This window comes from Leptonotus elevatus, chromosome 20, assembly GCF_054856555.1.
Source record: "Leptonotus elevatus isolate MCC_2025b chromosome 20, RoL_Lele_1.0, whole genome shotgun sequence".
Taxonomy (NCBI): domain Eukaryota; kingdom Metazoa; phylum Chordata; class Actinopteri; order Syngnathiformes; family Syngnathidae; genus Leptonotus; species Leptonotus elevatus.
Genome location: NC_141258.1, coordinates 524,857 through 543,857, shown reverse-complemented (window position 1 = coordinate 543,857; position 19,001 = coordinate 524,857). Strand labels below are relative to the sequence as shown.

Genomic DNA, 19,001 nt, shown 5'->3' with positions numbered 1-19,001 from the left:
TTACGGTAATGTAAAATAGTTTTTAATACATTTATTTTATTATTTCAAACATTATAATCAATTTGACAAAGCGATATCAATAATAAAAAAAGGGGAATGTATTTGAACAATCAGCGGGAAATGGCAAAATTAACAAAACAATGTTTATTTTTTTTATAGCAATCTTTCTTCAGTTATTTAATTTTACATTTGAATTGAACTGTATTGTATGTCATTGTTTTATGTCCAATAAAATATGCTAATCTTAATTACATTTATTGTATTTTAATCAAACAATTTAATGAAGTATAAAATGTAAAAAAAACAAAAAAAATTATTTTACTAAAACATGTGTATGATATTAAATAAATTGACAAATGATTTGAGAAATAAATTTTAAGAACGAAGATAAAAAAACAAACAAAAGTCCATTTGAAGCAAGCAATCTTCGGGGGAAAACAACCACAAGGGCCTTTTGATGATGCAACTTCCACGTCTGAAAATCAACTGCACCAGTCGTCTTCTTGCCGTGCAGGCAGTCGCGAGTGTTTCTTCGCAAGTCTTTGGAGTTTGGGTCACAACCTGCTCGTGGCGACAGAGCTTCTTTTGTTTGTGTGTGTGTGTGGCGTCGAGGCGGCCTGCCCGACAGCCATCTGAGCTTTCATCGGCAGAAAGGAAATCCCCTGAAAGACGAGACCAGCTTGACAGCGAAGTGGGTCACAAGACTCCAAACACTTTTGTTTTGTCCCGCCCACTCACGTCTCGCTTTGTCCTGCTGGAGGCGGCAAAGAGCAGCTGCCGGTTCCAAAGTTCAAAAACAAAAATCCAGTCCTGTTAAGGTGCTTTGAAAGAGCGGCCCCCTGACGTCCTTGAGTTCGAGTCTTATTTTGAAAAGCAGGTGCAAACGGCAACGAAGCCTTGCTGGCCCGCACACACCGATCACATTTGTTAGTCAAAAAGGAACGTTTGACAAATCCGCAACTACATTCTTCCCATCCATAATTAACATTTCAGTTTTCGTCGATGACCAATGTCACTTTTGCCGTTCAGGTGGAAACGTTTTTGCCATAACAGAAACCAACAATTCATTTGCAGATATCAACAAGGCCGGAGAATTGAAGATATTTTCAAATACAGATTCCTGCAAAATGGTTCTTACGAGCCATTTAACGCACCTCGTTGAGCCACGTTGTGATCATGTCCATATTTCTGTTCCTTTTCCGATATCTTAAATCAGGTTTGAAATGAAGTAACGAAGTACGATGAGTACGAGAATCATTTCAAACTGGAAGTTAAGAAATTAAGATCACCAATTCCTTCATTCGCATAGCAAACATTTGACTCGGTAACGGCAAAAGTCACATCATTTGTCTCGGGGTCATTTATTATTGAACTGGAATTCATTCAATAATCACTATATTCATATTTTGTACCGATGAAAGTTTGCTATTCGATTATTTACATAAAATTGAGATATTACAGTACAAAAAGAATCCATACACTTTTAATCAAATGAAAAAGTGTTAACAAATCTTAAGAGGATGGACCCGAATACAGAAGCCCCCCCCCCCCCCCCCCCCACACACACACTTTCTTGGTGGTCCAAATGGTTTTCTTACCCCAATAAATAGCGAGTGAAAATATATACACCAGGCCTCGGTTTTGCCATTTACTCGTCTGCTTCGTAACAGTGGCGGTCACGTGACCTGCATTGGAAAAGCCCCCGCTAACCCCCCCTCGCATGCTCGCTTCAAACTTTTTTCCACTTCCCGCCCGCACATTCTTCTCGGCCCTCGCTGGCGTGTCTTGACGGCCGCACTGCAATCAGGCCACCTCAAAACTCGCCGTCCTTCCCGACACGTCCTCGTCTCCTCCTTTCACTTCGTCTCTTGAAAACGCTCGACTAACTTTCGTTTCGTGCTCGCTCGCCACAGACAAAACACCAGTCACTATGATTTACGCACCCCCCACCCCCTCAGGGACGCAGGCCTGCCCGGGCTGGTCACAGAAACATCTGGAAAAGATCTGAGGGGAACACGGAGGCATTCTTGCTCCGTTGGGGGAGAGGTCGCGGAGTGTGGGGGGTGTGTGTGTGTGTGTGTGTGTGTGTGGGGGGGGGGGGGTGGGGGGGGTCTTTTCAGTCAGTTCCAGCTGGTCCTTCGTGTCACTTCAGACTTGACAGAGACGACTTGGGCTTGCGTTACGTGACGCTTTCAAGTCACTCAAAGTCATTCGGATGAAAATTGCCTTTTGTAGAATAAGAATAAAGCAGACGAATCCGCCCGTTTTCATCCATCTCCCTTGGCGGCCATTTTGGTCTTCTACCGCCCTCTGCTGTTGGTGACGGAAATTGCCGGCCGTCGGGCTCGTATTGCGAATGGCGCAGGTGAGCCCCGAAGATGGCAATGCGTTTAACCTGAGGGCACTTGACCGCAATTTCAGTACATGACAGTAGGGGGCGGTAGAGGACAAAATAAAAACAGTCATCTGCTGCATAAAAAACACTGACAGCAACGTGCCTGGTTTGTCCAACAGTTCTGTGATGTCCACACACACACACAAAAAAAGACTTGAACCCACTTTGAGTCGCTTGAGTGTCAGTATGACGTCAGTATGCGTTTACGTGGGAGCTGGATCGACAGGAGTGCAGGTCGACGGTCTTGCGCTCATTTCTCCATCAGCTGCTTCCTTTGCTCCTCCCACAAGGCCTCCAGGTGCTCCGCCCTCTTCAGGGCAGCCTATCGGACGACAGCAAGGCGCAGCGTTAACGGCCGTCCTCCGCCAGCCAATCGCGAGGTCTCAATGGCGCCGCTCACCTCGTGCTGCTTCCGCAGAGCGCTGACCGCCTCGTCTTTCTTCAAGATGGCCGACTTGACTCTGCAGGTGATGATGTCATCACAGTGAGCGCCACGGCTGACGTTTTAGAAAAAAAGACATTCCTATCTGCTACACTGTGAGCTGTCCATTTTGGAGTGCTGATGCTTATCTCACAAAATCATCGACTTTCATTTCACCCTGCTGGCCAACAGCAGTTTTTTTTTTGGGGGTGGGCAAATATGGCATGTATCTGCTTGGTATCATCTTTTCCAATCTGAGCCAGGCATCGCAAATTTAAGATGAATTGTGGGCTACATCGAGGGTAGACTCACTTATGGTGAAAGGGAAAATAATGGCCTTAAAATTTGGTAGAATACAAACCGAGAGACTCGTTTCAAAGCCTTCAGGCATTCTTTCATTAAACCACTTTTCAGATTTGCAACAAGTTAAAGCTTGTTTTGTATTGCCCTGCGCTTCGTGTTCCTGATCAGGCCAGCCGAGGCCGTCTCCATGGCAACGAGACAATATGTTACCGTGTGAGAGCTGGGACAATCGACACGTGCGCATCACATAACGCAATTTCACTCAATCAGTGGTACTTTGTTGGCTCTCGCTCAACCGCCTTCCCTTCCCCAATGACAATCCAGGTGTGCCGTGGATGTGCTCGCCTTGTAAGTGCCGCAGCTGCTGGACTGTTTCGGCGCTGCTGATTGACGGCTCAACCTCCAGTCGAGTCACGACACAGCACTCGAAAACAGACAACTGTCTACACAGCGTTGGAGACGGCGCGATTCCCCCGGTCGGTTACCGCTGGTGCACTTCCCGCAGCTCGGCTTCCTTCTCCTTGGTGATCCTGTCCACCTCCGCCTGCAGCGCCGCTCGCACCTCCTCCGCCTCCGCCCTGGCCTTCTGCGCCTCCTCCTCGGCCAGCAGCAGGCGCGCGCTGAACTCCTGCCGGATCACCAAGGCCAGCCCGTGGCGCTCGTCCAGGAGCCGGTCCCGGTTCTGAGCACGACCAACAAACGACTCAGGTTAGCGGATTGCTTTAATCATCCATTCATCTGACAATCAAACTTTCTATTATTTGCTGAATCGGTAAAAAATAAATAAAAAAAATTCCATTAACTTGATTATGGATTAGTTGTCAATTAATTGATGAAATAGCGCCATGTGCTATCCCGTGATGTCACGTCGTCAACATGTCACGCAATGTGTGGCTTCTCACTTGCGTGACGATTTGCAGGTCTTGCTCCTTGTGGCGCAGCGCGTCCTTGAGCGCGTCCACTTGTTGCAGCGCGTCCACGAGTTGCTTCCTCAGCTCCTGCTGCTTGTCCAGCGCCTCCCTCAAAGAACGATCCAGCTCCTTCAGCTCCGCCTCGTACGACTCCCGCGCGCGACTCACCCTGACGACACGGCAAGACAAACCTTGAGAAGAGCGTCCCGCGGCTGCCGACAGACACGAGCTGCTTTACAAAATTCGTCAGCATTGAAAACAGCAGAGCAGGCCTTTTATGGACGACCAAAAATGTCCAATTAAATAAATCAATATGTGAAAATAAAAGCAGACATAACTTTTTTTTTTAAATGAATACAAGAAAATAATATAAATGGAAATTAAAACACAAAATATATAAATACATACATTAAAAAAAGTAGAAATAAATAAAAAACGAGATCCAAAAAAATATAAAAATAAAAAGTGGAAACAAAACCAAAATCTGACATTTGAACAGCATTTTTCAACACTGTTGATATTTTGACCAAAGGGACATTTTTCCATGACGACTGACTTATTTTCATGTTATAGAAATATTTATTTCTTTTATTTCTGTGGTAAAGTCCTGCAAGTCTAAAAATCGCACACAGTAAGTTGGGGGGAAAAAAAGCTTTTGAATAATATTGGCATTTACTTTTCTGTAAGTGAAGGGAAAAAGAACTGTTAAGAAAAATGGAAATTCGATTTTTGTGTATGAAAAAAAAGAAGATATTTGATAATATAGCCAGATTGCCCAGGATGACACACAGAAAAACAGGTACCTGTTTTGCGCGGCCCTCTCGCACTCCTCCTTGTCCTTGTTGGTCTCCTCCTCCAGCGTCCAGATGGCGAGCTGGATCTCCTTGTCGCGCTCCTGCCGCAGTTCCTCTCGCAGCTGGCGCTCGTGCCTCAGGAGCCCCGCCTCCTAAGCGCCAAAACACACGTGCGCATCATTAGCGAGGAGCACGTCACGGGCATGGGCAGGTGCGGTGCAAGGGGGGGGGGGGGGGGGGGGTCTCACCTGCTTCTTCCTGTATTCCTCCTCCCAGCTCATCTTCTCCTGGTCGAAACGCTCCTGCAGCTTCTTCAGCTCCGCCTGGTGACACAATCAAGTACGCATCAAATGCCTAATTGGGCTTTCAGGTCATAGCGCTTTTTTTACGGAGCGCAACCAGTTATTATTATTCCGTCCACCCCGTTTGGACCCCACCTTTTTGGCAACTTGCGGGGGTCGACCCCTACTCCAGCCGCGAGACCGAGCAGGAACAGATAACAAAATACTGCCGGTGTTGTGCCAAAGAAGTTTGGCACCCCTAAAAAAATTGCTAAACAGCCGCACGGCAACGAGACTCCGATAATGACGAGGGGGAACCTGACATGTTTGATGGAGAAATTGCTCTGCTGGTCAATTTGGATACAGAAGATGGATTTGTGCATGAAGACTTATCAAAAAATACCGTCAACCAGCGGTTAAGTGTCCGTCGGCATTCCAGGCTGCGTGAACCAATTACTTTGTTAACGCCAGACATCTTACAATACCCCCCACTTCCCCCCCACGGACCACCATCGAGCGCCGCCGTTGACAAAACTGTTACCGGAAACACTGATGAGTGCTTTTTGTAAAACGTCGCCGTCTCGGCGGTCCCACCTGATGTCTCCTCTCCTGCTCCTCTCGGGTTTTGTCCAGCTCCTCCCTGAAAACGCGTCCGGCCACGCTGGAGTTTTCCTCCATGCGCCGACGCAGCTCCTCCATCTCCGAGCGCTGCCTGCACACGCCGGAAGAAGGGCGGAGGTCTTTGAATGCGGCCGATGGCGAACCCGGCGCCCGGCCGTCTACGCCCGCTGGTGGTCGGCTCGTACCTGGCCGCCAGCTGCGCCAGCCGCTCCTTCTCCTCGGCCAACTCCTTCTGGACGCGTTTCTTGTGTTGCTGCAGTGAGAGCTCCTCCTCCTGGAGCTGCTTCTCAAACCTGCGGCGGGCCAAGTCTCGCTCCTTGCGGCACTGCTCCTCCTTCTCGCTCTCCAGCTGCTGGCGCAGCTCCTCGCACTGCCGGGCGCAGCGCTCGGCCCCCTGCTCCTCCGCGTGGAGCAGCTCGGCCTCGTGGAGCGTGCGCAGCTTCTTCAGCTCCTGCTTGTGCTTGGAGATCAGCTTCTGGATCTCGGGCTCCAAACCTGCCCAGGAGGAGGCGAGGGAGGAGGAGAAGAAAGATGTAAGGATGGAGGACCCGCATGAGGTGCACGCCTTTTTTTTTCTTTTTACCTTTAACTGTGATCTCTTTGATCTTCTTGGTTTTCTCATCAATCCATTTCTCCCGCCGGATCTTCTCCGTGACGCTCATCAGCTCCTTCAGCTTCTTGATCTCCTGTAAGGGGGGAGAGGGAGGAGGCGCAGGAGGATGAGGAGGAAGAGGAGCAAATGGTGGTGAAGGAATGAGAAATAAAGAAAAGGGGAGCACAAGGAGGGAGGCAAATAGGAAGAGCAGCAGCGGGATGAACAAAAAGGAGGAGAAGGGAGGAGCGGAAGGAGAGGAGAAGGAGTAGGATTGGGAGGCGATGAGGAAGGAGAGAGGCGTGGAGAGGAAATAGGAGGAGGAAAAGAAGATAAAAGACAAGGAGGACGCAATGTCACTCGCGAGAGGACGCTCATGTGGTGTCGCGTGTGTGTTGGTAACATGCAACAAGGCGTGAGGATGAAGACTCAGCCACGGTGACGATGACGATGGTGAAGATGAAGACTCACAGGCACAGCGAGCATCCGGCAGGACGGACGGCGTGCGGGACAAACGAGTGAAGAGGAAAAAGAGAAAAGATGGCGGCATGGAGGAGGCGCAGCGGAAGCGTTACCTCGCACAGCGGGCCCAGGATTTGCCAAACCTGACACGGGAAAGGAGAAGCGGCCTCAGCGGCGGCCGCGATCATGACGATGACAAGGAGGAGGAGGAGGAGGAGGAGGAGGAGGAGGAGGAGGAGGAGGAGGAGGAGGAGGAGGAAGAGGCCGTTAAAGCAAAGAAGAAAGACAGACGCGCAGCAGAAGACGGAGACTCTCTGTGAAAAACACTTTGCGCATTTATTCAAAATGCATCAGAAACACGCTTAGCGCTCTTATGACATCATTTCAATTTTTTTTTTACAAAAAAATAAATAAATCTACTTTGATATCCTTTTAGCAGATTTCAAAGTTGGAAATTGCCAAGGACGATTCTAAACTAATTTTGTTGGTCAAATTTGCTTCCAATTTCGAACAGGCCCTTTTCTCATGAATATTCAATATGTAAATGAGCTTGGCTCCCATTGGTTAGCCGCTCACCCTCACGTGATATGTAAACGTAAGGAGTAATATTACTTGAGTGCGATATGTCAACTCGTGCAATTTCTTAATGTCCCTACTGGTATGAAGAGCAAAAAAATATTCAACTCGTGCCCCGTTGTTCCCTCACTAGGAACTTGCAGTCATCCGACGAGAGGACAAAGCGTGCACTCGTGAAGGTGGACATAAATGCTGAAAGTGTTTCCCACATTGAGGCGACGGCGAGCCGGTGGCGGCGGTCACCATTTCGTGCTGCTCCTGCATCTGCGAGATCTTCTTGGTGTACTTGTGGTCCACCAGCTTGAGCTCGGCGATGACGCCCTCGCAGCGCTCGCTCAGAGCTTTTTTGTCGCCGATCAGCTGAGAACGCACGCACGCACGCACGAATTTCACACAAAGAGACAAAGTTGAATTTTCTCTTTTGCTGTACGTGAGCCGACATCAATGCTGATTTGTGTCGGCCCATCGAAGCCGAGTTTTCCATCCGTAACAGCTTATTGGTGGACATTTTCAACTAAAGCTCGTCAGCCAATCAGAGAAGTTAGCAGACGAAATGAAATGCAAGAGTGAGGACACGGTGACAAATTCAGCCATTAAATCGAAAACTAAATGTTTATCAAATTAACCTGCAACTATTTTGATAATTGAGTCATCGTTTATTTTCAAACTGAAAATGTAAAAAGATCTTTCTAATTAAAATTTGAAAGATCTTTTTACATTTTCTGTCAACAGTAAATAGAAATGAAAAAGCCAATATAAAGCAATATTCAAATTCAAAGTAAAGCAAAAGAAACGAAAGGGGACAGAAAGAAGTCTACCTGGTCAATGAAGGTGAGGTGTCTCTGCACCGTGGCTTCGTACTGGTCCCTCTGCAGCTGAAGGTTCCGGCTCAGCTCCTTCTCCGTCTCCTTCACGTGCTGCACCGTCAGCTCCCTCTGCTGGGCCTGAAGAGGAGGCCAAGGAAAACCCGGGACGGGGCTTCGGCGTGAACGCAAGGCAACGACGAGCGGAGGAGGCGCGAGCCGATGGGCCGCCGGCGAGTCCTCACCAGCGCGTTCTGCAGCATTTCCACCACGCGCTTCTTCTCCTCCAGCTCCATCTTGATCCTCATGATGGAGCCCGACACTTGGGCGGCGGTGGCCGAGGCCTGGTCCAACGCGGGCGCCGCCTCCTCTAAAAAGGCCGCCTGAACACATGCCAAGAAGAAACTTCGGTGTCAGTAGATTTGGGTTTTCATAAGGTGGACTATCAGAAAATAGATAATAGAAATACATCCAAAGCTTTTTTTTTTTTTTTTTTTTAATAAATGTTAACATGTATGTTAGTTCAAAAAGGGTTTCTGCAGGTATTAGCAACACTAATTTAATGATGTTTTAATGCAACTTAAAAAGAATTTAATGCTGTGTGTGTGTATAAATACATATACATACACACACACACACATATATATATACACATTGATAGTTGTGGTTTTATCTTTTCAACCGTTGATACAGTAATTTTATAGTAAGTAATTCATAAAGATATTTGACATTAAAAAGGTATACTAAAGAGTGAAACATTGAGACAGATTTGTGTTGACCAGTGTGTGTTTTTCTTTTCAAATTCAGAGCAATTGGGATTTGCAACATGAGGCCATTTTGTTCAGTGGAAATGACAACTAGTCGCCAGTCCTCACACGTAAATACATATATATTTATCACATTTATTACTGCTAAATAGCATTCTAGTGACTCCTTTACACAACATTGTATGCAAAATAAAGCATGAACCACATTGTATTAACGCTTCTTAATGCCATTTAAAGCCTTCATTTGAGCAAAATCCATTTAATGACCCGCAGTTTTTATTTATTTATTATTTCTTCTTATTTATTTTTTTTACAAGAAACAATGCATAATACAGAGGCAGCAAAAGCTGAACTGCGATAGAGCTGGGTTTGACAACTTTCTAATGTATTTTCAATGAGGGGAAATAACAATGGATTATAGTTTCATAGATTGATATTGGCCAACCGAGACTCAAGTGGCCTGACCACGCGGGGAATCGAAATAGTCGCCAGGTAGCCTGCGAGTGACCAACCTCCCTTTGCGAGGCGGTGGAACGGGGCCGCTCCTGCTCAGACTTCTCCATCTCGTCCAGGAAGTTCATGATGCTCTGCAGTTTGGCCTCCGACAGCAGCGCCGCCCCGTCCGGGGCCGGCGGCGGCAGCGGCAGGCTGAGTTGGACGTGACGCTCCAGGTTGTCTGCCGTCAGCGAGTCCGCATTGTCGTCCTTTCAAGAAGACACGCAAGTCTTACGTACCTCGTTTGCCCACCGCATTTTGAACGGTTTGAAATCCGTCTTGAGCAAAAAGATTGAGAGTTTGATTCAAGCCCAACTATTTGAATTTTTCTTATACTTTTGGCTTCAATTCAATGGACAATGTGTAATTCCTTCTCATGTGCACACCACGGCCACATGGGGGCAGTATAATACATATGTGCAGATACACATGGAGAGACGGCGGAGCCGTTAGCACTAGCAATCAGCTTTTGCAGATTTTTTTGATGATGAATTGTTCACTATATGACAAACTCCTACTTGCTAATTGCGAGTTGACAACTATCAAAAAGTGCTCGTACCTCAAGGCATCACTGCACTAATGGAAGCAATTATAAACATTTTGGGGGAGTTTGGCGCAAACACTACTGGCCGATTTTCACAATTTGCGGCAGGTCTTAGTTCTCTAGCGTGACTGCACAAGACATTGAAAAGTCAGCTTTCCAAAAGGACGCGGTCTCACCTGGTCGAGCCAAGCGTATTTGTCTTTGTTGTAACTTTTGGCCTCGGAAAGGCGCTCGGGTTCCTCCTCCAGCAGTTTGAGCGTGTCCAGCAGGTCGTTGAGGGTGGACTTGGACGCCACGTAGGATCGTTCTTCGCCGCTCAAAAGCCTGCGAGGATGCTCCTGGACCACGTGCAATAAGGGACACCGATTGAATCAACAAAAAAATCAATAAACACAAATGTACAATGTATATTTGATGGGGAAAAAGAAAAAAGAGTGGGAAGAAGCAAAAGTATATTTAAGACGGGGGGTTGGCGCGGCCGCTCACCTGAGAGCACCGAGAACCTCCGCGACTGGACAGGGAGGGCGAAACGGCTCGGAAACAGGACAGCTCGACAAACTCAGCCGGAAGGTTCCGCCCGTTCTTGGCCTTGACGTCCGCCGTCGCCGACACGGGGCTGATGTTCCTGGGCGAAGAAAGACTTCTGGCGCACGGGTAAAATTTGGCGCTCGTGGTCGGCCTGACGGTTTCTGGCTCAGCTTGGGCAGACAACAGCAGGTCCTGCACAACACCACCAACAGGGGGAGACATCGCACCAATCAGCATCATGACAGACACTCGTGCTTGTTTACTCGCAATTTGTACTTGGATTTTTTTTTGCATCAAACATAAAACATTATACAGTCATAATAAATAAGTTTTAAATATAATAATGATGAGGAAATTATTTCATGACAGCCTGCTTTAAAATGCATGTTTAACAACAAATATTTAGTACCTAAAAAGAAGACAAATACATTAATTGACCAATGAAAAATAGCTTTCTTCAATTTTTCCCGTTATTTAAAAAGTTACTTTAGTAAAATGCATTTTTAAAATTCAATGTAAATATGCTTTATTTACCTATTTGAAAATAAACCAATAAAATAAGTATACACACTTGTGAACTTTACTGATATTTTATATTATATTATTCACAAGAAATAAAATATTTAATAACTTTAATAGATGTCAAATGTACAGTATATGTAAAAAAAAATTATTTTTTTTACTGCATTACATCCCAAAAAATAAATGAAATAATTATTGAATTTGATTAATTAGATTTTATTTTATTTTTTTACTTAAAATGAATGCCATAACTATTACAGGCCCAGATTTGCTTTTTCACGGCTGGCCTAAACCTGAAGATGGCGCTTTCTAAGACACACGCACGTACGTACGTACGTACGTACGTACGTACTTCACAAGCGTTGGGTTCGGGGATCGTCAGGCGAGACAATCGAGGTCTCGCCTGACGTATGGACTTCCTGTCATCGCCGCCTTCTCCCTCGGCGACGGCGCCACGCTCCTAAAGGACAAAACAGGTGAGAAGCGCCGCAGGCCCACAAAGGCGCTAGAAAGCGGAGATGACGTAATACCTGCGCACACGGCGAAGCTCTGTGATTGGACAGCGTCGGAGAAAGCGCCCTGAAGCTCACTTCGCTCACGTCGGCCGCGAAGTTGCCATGGAGGTCTGTCCACATGGTCACACAAGGCAGGCATGCGGGTACTGAATGCGTGTCTCACACACACACATGCATGTCTCAAACTGGCACAGCTCACACCCGCACACGTCTGACACATGCACACCCCCGCCCGCGCCAAGCAAAAGGGGCCACCTGTGTTGTTGGTTTTGCCGTGTGTCGGCGACATGTTGACGGTGTTGGTTGGCGATGCGTTGCTTGGGAAAATCCTGGCCTGCTTCTTGCTCGCCGTCGCGCCGCTCGGCCTCCGGGGCGGCTCCGCGTCCTCCTCTGCGCCCTGATGATGCTGCTGGGCTCTTTTCTGCTGCAGCTCCTACAGTGACCATCAGGGGGAGACATTAAGCACAGTAAGGAAAAAAAACGTATTATTCTATTCAAAAACTGTTTCAAATTGTTGTCATTAAATAACTGCTCAATTGAGTAAATCATTTCAGTTATTCATTTTCCATGACATGATAATTGGTGCTGATTACTTGCAGCTCAATTACAAGATCCTAAACCTTATAAAGAATTCCTTTGTGATTTCCAGAAATGCTGGTGCTGACCTGGATAGCAACGAGTCGCGCCTGGCGAGCTTTTTCTTCCCGAATCAGCTTCCTGTCGTCTCGGGGGATCTCCAGGTGACCGTCGGCCTCCGCTCGCTCCTGCCACTCCTGCGACCGCAGCAACTTTGAGCTTTTTTCCGCATCCTTCATATCCAGCTTAGTTCATTCTTTGCAGACCTTTCTTTTGCTGTCCAGGATGCGTCGCAGTGCTTCCCGGTTGGCACGGCGCCGCCTGGCGTGACGTCTATACCAGCGCTGGATGGTGACAGCCGCCTGATTGACCTGCTGGATGAACCTGCAAGGTTTGGCGCACAGTTGCAATTAGAAGGACATTTACAAATTCAGGGTTCACAATATGCAAATTCACCTGACCACTGATTTTTCTCTTTTTGGGGGGTGAGCTTATTTTGACAGCTCATTTCATAAGAAATTGTTGAAAATATGTATTCTCTACTACTTTATTTGGGCTCACTTGGTTTGTTTGGCTCTGCCTGACGCTCTCGCGCTTCCTTTATAGTGCGCCCCCTTGTGATCTGATGGATAAGCCGCACCTTTGTATTAGCCGCAGGGTCGAACGCAAGTGAAAAAAAGTAGCGGCTTGTAGTCCAGAAATGACGGTAATTGTTTCAGTTTTACACTTACTGTTGTCCCTCACCATACTGCAGTTTAACTGTATTGGTGATTTTTTTAATGACTAATTTAACTTTGCTAAATTTGTCTCCCTATAATGACTGATTAAAATAAAAAAGATATCTATATTTTCGTGGGAGAAACGGGAGCTTGAATCTGAAGGTTGCATGGTGATACCTTTCCGCCTCCTCCTCTGAGACTTGGTTGCGGCGCTGTGGGCTGCCTCGCCCAGCCGGACTTTTGTTGTTGGACGACGTGGACGAGAAGTTCTTCTGCGACTTGGTGAGGGAGCCGCTCTCTAGAGGGACGTCGTCATTGGCCGTGGCCTTCAGGAGGTTGCTGAAACAAAAAGCGTCCGAGAGCTGAATGCAGACAAGCTGGAAGGTGCCAACTGACATTGGGGTGGGGGCGGCGCGGGGCGGCGTACTTGAAGGCCGGCCTCTGGTTGGAGCTTTTGGGCGTCAGCGGTTTCTCGCCGTGGTTGTTGTGCAAGATGGTGGTGACGGCGTTCCCCACGGCGCCCTTGTTGCTCCTGACCGAGAAAAGGTGTTAAGAAGTTGGGGACAAAGTTAAAATTTGGCCTGTGTGTCCCATCAGGCCTGGCAAAACTTTTGCACTGCAGGGACCAAAAATAACAATAATGTTGATTTTTCGCAACGGCCATAGAAATTGCTTTTTTTGTTGTAAGAATTTTGTTTTGCAAAAATAAGATTTATTCAAAATGTTTTATAAAATAATATTGTTTAAAAAAATGCATGATTCATTATTTGGTAAACCAAAAAATTTCTTATTTTTATACATCCCCCAGGAATAAACCAGATTTTTTTTTCATCAAAACAGATTTGATTTCATAAGTTGTAAAATATACCAAAATAGAATGCAACAATATTTGAAATCAAACTGATTGCAATATCTTATACCGATTACAATAAAAATTTATGATTTTTTTCCCATGAAAATAGATTTTGTAACAATAACTGACAACAAAAAGAGATTAGTAAAAAAAAAAAAAATTGGAAAAAAATTTTAAATAGATTTTTGGGGGGACTGTAAATATTTTTTATTTAAGAAAATATTTTTTTCATAAAAATAGTTTGTCTTTCAATAATAATATATGTCTTTAAATTATATTATTATATTTAGTCTTTTAAATTTTTTGTCACTAATCAAAAATTATCATTTAATTGTATTAAATGATTTCACTATTATTATTTTTTCAAATAAAAATTGATTTCTTCAAAGAAGCAGAATGTATTTAGAAACAAATCGTCCCTCGCGTTTGATATCATTTTAAGACTTTAGAAAGCGTTGCCTTCCTTAAAACTGTCGTTTGACGGCCCAAAAAAATGTTCTGAGGCAAAATCCACCTGTTGTTGGCAGTGAATGATGCGGCTGGGTCTCGTCTCTTCATGGCGGTGGGCGGGTCTGCGCTGGCACTGCTGCGGGCGCCCGGAAGCGGGCCGGGCGTCCGGGGCTGCTCGTCCTGATGTCATGGCAAGGACACGTGTGAAAACTAAATGTTTGGAGGACAAGGATTTTGCGTGTGTGTGTGTGTCGGTACCAAGATGTTCCAGGTGGTTCCGTCTGGTTTCTTTCGGCCATCGGCGCCGCTGTCCAAAACGGTCAGGTAGTCGCCACTCTGGTGGTCTGGACTGGGAGGAAGTGCAAATCACATTCATGCACAAACAAATATATACTTTTCATGTATTTGCATGGCTTGGTGTCTCACTCGCTCGTTTATTTTATTTAATTTTTTGCAAGTGATTAAAATTGACTTTTCCGAAGACGTCGAAGGCGCGTAGCAGCCAGCAAGTGGTCGGACACTTAATAAGGAGTGTCCACTTCACGTCACGGTGACAACAAAATCTGAGCGGCTCGTTTTGCTAGCCTTTAGCCTTCTAGCGGCTATCGCATACAATAGCATAGATGTCAAACTTTGACCAGGTTTCACACTCGTTTTGACTGACGGTGTGCAGAAAAAGTGGACAAAATGGATTTTGAGATGGCATTGGACCTACAAGAACAAATCATGTAAACATAAGCCCCACATTTCCCACCCTTTTTATCATGTTGGGATTGTAAACCCGAGCGAACGGCTAGCAACTCTGCATTGAGGACATTTCGGGGGAGGGGTTGAAAACGCGACTACCCAAAGTAACGCAATTCAGTCCGCACATTCCTCAACTTGAAGATTTGCGCGTGGGGGGCGCCTCGGCTCCTGGTGTTAACAGATGCGGGACAATAAGTGCACAGAGCGCACACTTTTCGTCTTTCACTGGCTCCCCCGGGCGGGGGCGGGTGAGGGTAACTTGACCCCGAGGGCCCTCCCCTCCCTTCGGAGCCCACGCAAAACAAGAGAGTGCACCCTGCGACCTCAGCGGCATCTCATTATGGCCTTTTGACGCCATTGTTACGGTCGGGGTAGCTTATCATGTCACACCAACGTTGTCCACAAGCACGGATGCCGAGGCCTCGCGCCTGCCAGCTGTTCGCACCCGCCAGGAACCACATGCAGATATTTGAGCTCTTATATGATGATTTGGTTGTTTTTGTAAAAAAACAAAACATTTTAATTTGTATTTTTTTGTCAAACTACATTTTTTGTCAAAACTGAAAATTTGAAACACTTTTTGTAAAAAAAAAAAAAATTTATACAAGAAAAAAATATATTTGTGTAAAATTAAATGTCTACATATTTAAACTGTAAAATTTTTTTATGGGGAATTATATTTGATATTTAACCCCTTTAGTAATTTTTTTCTAGGGTAAAGTGTCTAATATTTATTTGGTCAATTTATTTTTTAATACTTTTTCTTTTAACAATAATCATAGAAATGTGTATTTCATTTTATTTTAAAATGAATGGATGGATTATTTGTGTGGGACTTAATTTGTACATAAAATTGTAAAATAGTACACACAAAAATTGTAAAAATCATTTTCTCCGCATAAATACAGATTTTGAAATTTAAAAAACTCAAAATAGTATTTTGGGTAATAAAAAAGATCAAAATAAAAAAATCAGCCACAAGTTTCAAGTAAAAATATTTTTTCCAATAATACTCCAGTGAATATAGATTTTTTTGTAAAAAATATTTTATTTGTAAAAATGTTTTAGTACTGCAAAAAAATTTTTAAAAGAATAATACAATAATAAATACTTTTTTTAAGGACTCGTCAAGTAGAAAGTGTGGGTGTGTCAAGTGAGCTGACTCTGGTACCTGAGCGCAAAGTGGGCCTGCTGGTTGACGTGCGTGGTGCTGTTGGAGCGCCGCAGGTTCTTGACTGAGCGAGGGCTTCCAACGCCGTCTCCCTGCAGGGACAGAAACACGCTTTCACCAGAACACGGGCGCAAGTTTTCATTACGTCGCAGTGGCAGCTACTCACCAAGGTGTTGCGCTTCCCTCGGGCCTCGCACGGCGCTGACACGGACACCGAGCGGGCCAAGAACTTCCCGCCGGGCGAGATACCGGCTCCGGGTCTCTTGAAGAAGCAGAGCCGCGAGCCGGACAAGCTGAGGTCCAGGGCGTCCCCCGGCGGGGTGGCTGAGATGGACGAGGGGCTTCGCGCGGCGTGCATCCTTCACTTATCACCTACGCACAAGACGACAGGCCATTTGTTGACAACAAAGCGACTCCCATTACCATGACGACCAACAACAAACGTGATCTTTGCATTCTGCTCATATTGGTGAAATCTTGACTCATGTTAGCGTGCAGCTAACGAGACAAATTCCACATAACCGGTTCAATGCTGCCGAACGGTCAGTCTCAAATGGGCCAATAGGAAACTCACCGACTGACAATTAGCATTTAGCTGGCGGTGTTGTTAGCCTTTAAGTCACAGAATTGTCGACACAAACATTTGTACACATTTGTAACACCATACAACAATATTCACGCATATATTCTTTATTAGGGCTGCTGAATTATGGAAAAACTAAGAATCAAGATTATTTTGGCAATAATTGAAATCACGATTATTCAAACAATTATGTATTTTTTGGTACAAAACAGGAAAATGTTTAAGCATTTAAAAATATTAACAGCAATTAATAAAAAATATATATATATATATATATAGAAACACTATAATTATGTAAGTTCCTTTTGGACCAAACCGAATTTATAATAATATTATTATAATATAAACATAAAAAATATAAATAATGTTTATTTATAATAACGTATTTATGTTTGCAAAAACTTTAAAAAACAAAACAAATAAAACATATTAAGACAAATACAATTCTTTGAAACACTATAATTATGCAAGTTCCGATTGGATGAAACAACATGTATTAAATTTGTTATTTTAAAATAAAAAAAATAATAAAGGTGCAAATGCATACATTTAAACAACTCAAAAATGTGTATTAATAATCCTTTTTTTTTTTTTTTTTTACGATTATGCTGATTTTGTAATTGTGGAGTGTAATAATTGGAATTGGAATTAAATTTCAAATAATTTCACAGCCCTGTGCAAAGTTTTACTGCAACTCACTTCAGCGCTCTCCTCAGCAAATACGGTCCCCATGTGGACAAGGAGCATTAATGACATAATGTGCTCGATGTGCCTCATTTTTTTGGTTACATTTCAAAACATTGGTAACGTTAAATCGTTAACTATTGTGGTTTAATATTTTTGGACAAATTAAGCCCCCCCCCCCCCCCCCTCCCCCAAGACAAAGTGCTTTGGGATCATAGTTGGGGGTGTATGTAGTACATAATTAAAACTTGTTTATGTGGGGGAGTCAACTCTTCGCGATTTGTCTTAGCTATTGCATTGGTTCTTGGCCGCTGATCGCGAGTAACGAGGCTTGACAGTATTTCCAGAGCAGGTGGATGCAAAGCTGCACAAATGATCTAAGTCAGCTACGACAACATTGCAAAGCAATCACAGTAAAGGCAACGTGAAAGTGTAACGTAACGAAATGTAAAAGTAACGCGCTCATTTAAAAAAAAAAACAAGTCAGTAAGCCAACCTGTATGATACTAAATGATCAAATGTTCCTAACAACGACGATGACCACCACACGGTGACGTTAAATGGCGAAAAAGAGAAGATTTGACTTGCACACAAGTTTCCAGATGAACATTTTTCATCTTTTGTGCTCCAAAACGAATTTTTAAAAAAGGGGGAAAAAAGCCAAATAGCACAAGCTAACGTTCCGAACGCATAAGCTTCAAGCTAACGCTCCCTCGAGTCTTCGACGCCGAAAAACGTCGATAGAACTTACCTCAGCGTGGGAATATCAGCATAACTCTGACATGAGAATTTAAATGTCCACTTGAGGGTTCAATCAACTCGCTCCGGCCGTCAACTGCGACAAAAAAAGAACGCAAAGCAAACACTAAAAGTCAACATCTTCCCTTCACCAAGACGCCCGTTAGGCCCGCCTCTTGCGCGAGCCTATTGGCTCGCGGTTGGCATCAGCTCTCGTTCTTGCTTCTGATTAGTTGATCCCAGTTGTACGTTACTGAGGAGCCGAGTGGGCGTGGAATACGAGTGAGGGTTTGGTTGTCTCCGTAGTTTACTGAGGAGGCGTGACAGCTCAGGCGAACGTGGTCTCACGCCAAAAACAGAAGAGGGGGGTTGATATTGATATTTTTTGGTTTATATATTTGAACTAATGGATTCTAATAAATACAATTAAAATTAGGATTGTTACTATTGCATTAATATAATCAACTATTCTACATACACATTAGGGGGAAAACATATTCTGATCACATGTGAAGCTACATGGGCCATCTGTCCAGTTTCAAAATGGAGCATGAAAGTTGACCCAGCCACACCGGCTCAAGTGGGTGAGATTTTTAATGTTTGTTTTGGAATTGTTTTCACTATTTTGTGTGTCAGGTGGTCATGAGGAGGAGGAGGAAAGTTTCCTGCCAGCTGCCAGGCCACGAGTAAAGCAGGCAGATGGTGACCTTTTTTTTAGGGGGGGGGGGGGTCGTGCAAGTCAAAAGGCTTTGGGGAGGTCGGCACACTTTGATGGAAGCTCGCTGGAGAAAGAAAGGATTCCTTTAGACTGGAAGCCACAACACAATTGACACGCTTCTACTTTTTTTTGTCATTTGAAACGCCATAACAAAGCCGGCAAACTTTTGCACCCACGGGACACATTCCATTTTTTTTAAACGACATATGGGTCATGAGGTAAACATTTAAAT

General features: G+C 44.8%; 1 protein-coding gene across 3 annotated transcripts; it reads right to left on the bottom strand.

Annotated features, from left to right (window-relative positions):
* Positions 1-18,210, bottom strand: cep131 (centrosomal protein 131). Of its 3 annotated transcripts, XM_086064073.1 has the most exons (28): positions 18,065-18,210; positions 16,213-16,418; positions 16,047-16,138; positions 14,387-14,477; positions 14,193-14,308; positions 13,253-13,357; positions 13,003-13,164; positions 12,373-12,490; positions 12,196-12,303; positions 11,786-11,963; positions 11,546-11,640; positions 11,368-11,475; positions 10,452-10,685; positions 10,142-10,303; positions 9,439-9,630; positions 8,405-8,542; positions 8,175-8,300; positions 7,600-7,716; positions 6,894-6,923; positions 6,310-6,412; positions 5,912-6,221; positions 5,700-5,817; positions 5,073-5,147; positions 4,834-4,976; positions 4,022-4,199; positions 3,605-3,801; positions 2,796-2,856; positions 1-2,717 (listed from the first exon to the last, which is right to left on the bottom strand). In XM_086064073.1, exons 2-28 carry the CDS (start codon positions 16,402-16,404, stop codon positions 2,646-2,648), a joined length of 3,621 nt encoding a protein of 1,206 aa, XP_085920199.1. In that variant the 5' UTR covers positions 16,405-16,418; positions 18,065-18,210; the 3' UTR covers positions 1-2,645. The 3 variants fall into 3 exon arrangements, with proteins under 3 accessions (XP_085920199.1, XP_085920200.1, XP_085920201.1); XM_086064074.1 differs by lacking the exon at positions 6,894-6,923; XM_086064075.1 differs by lacking the exon at positions 11,368-11,475.
* Positions 18,211-19,001: the final 791 nt, after the last annotated feature.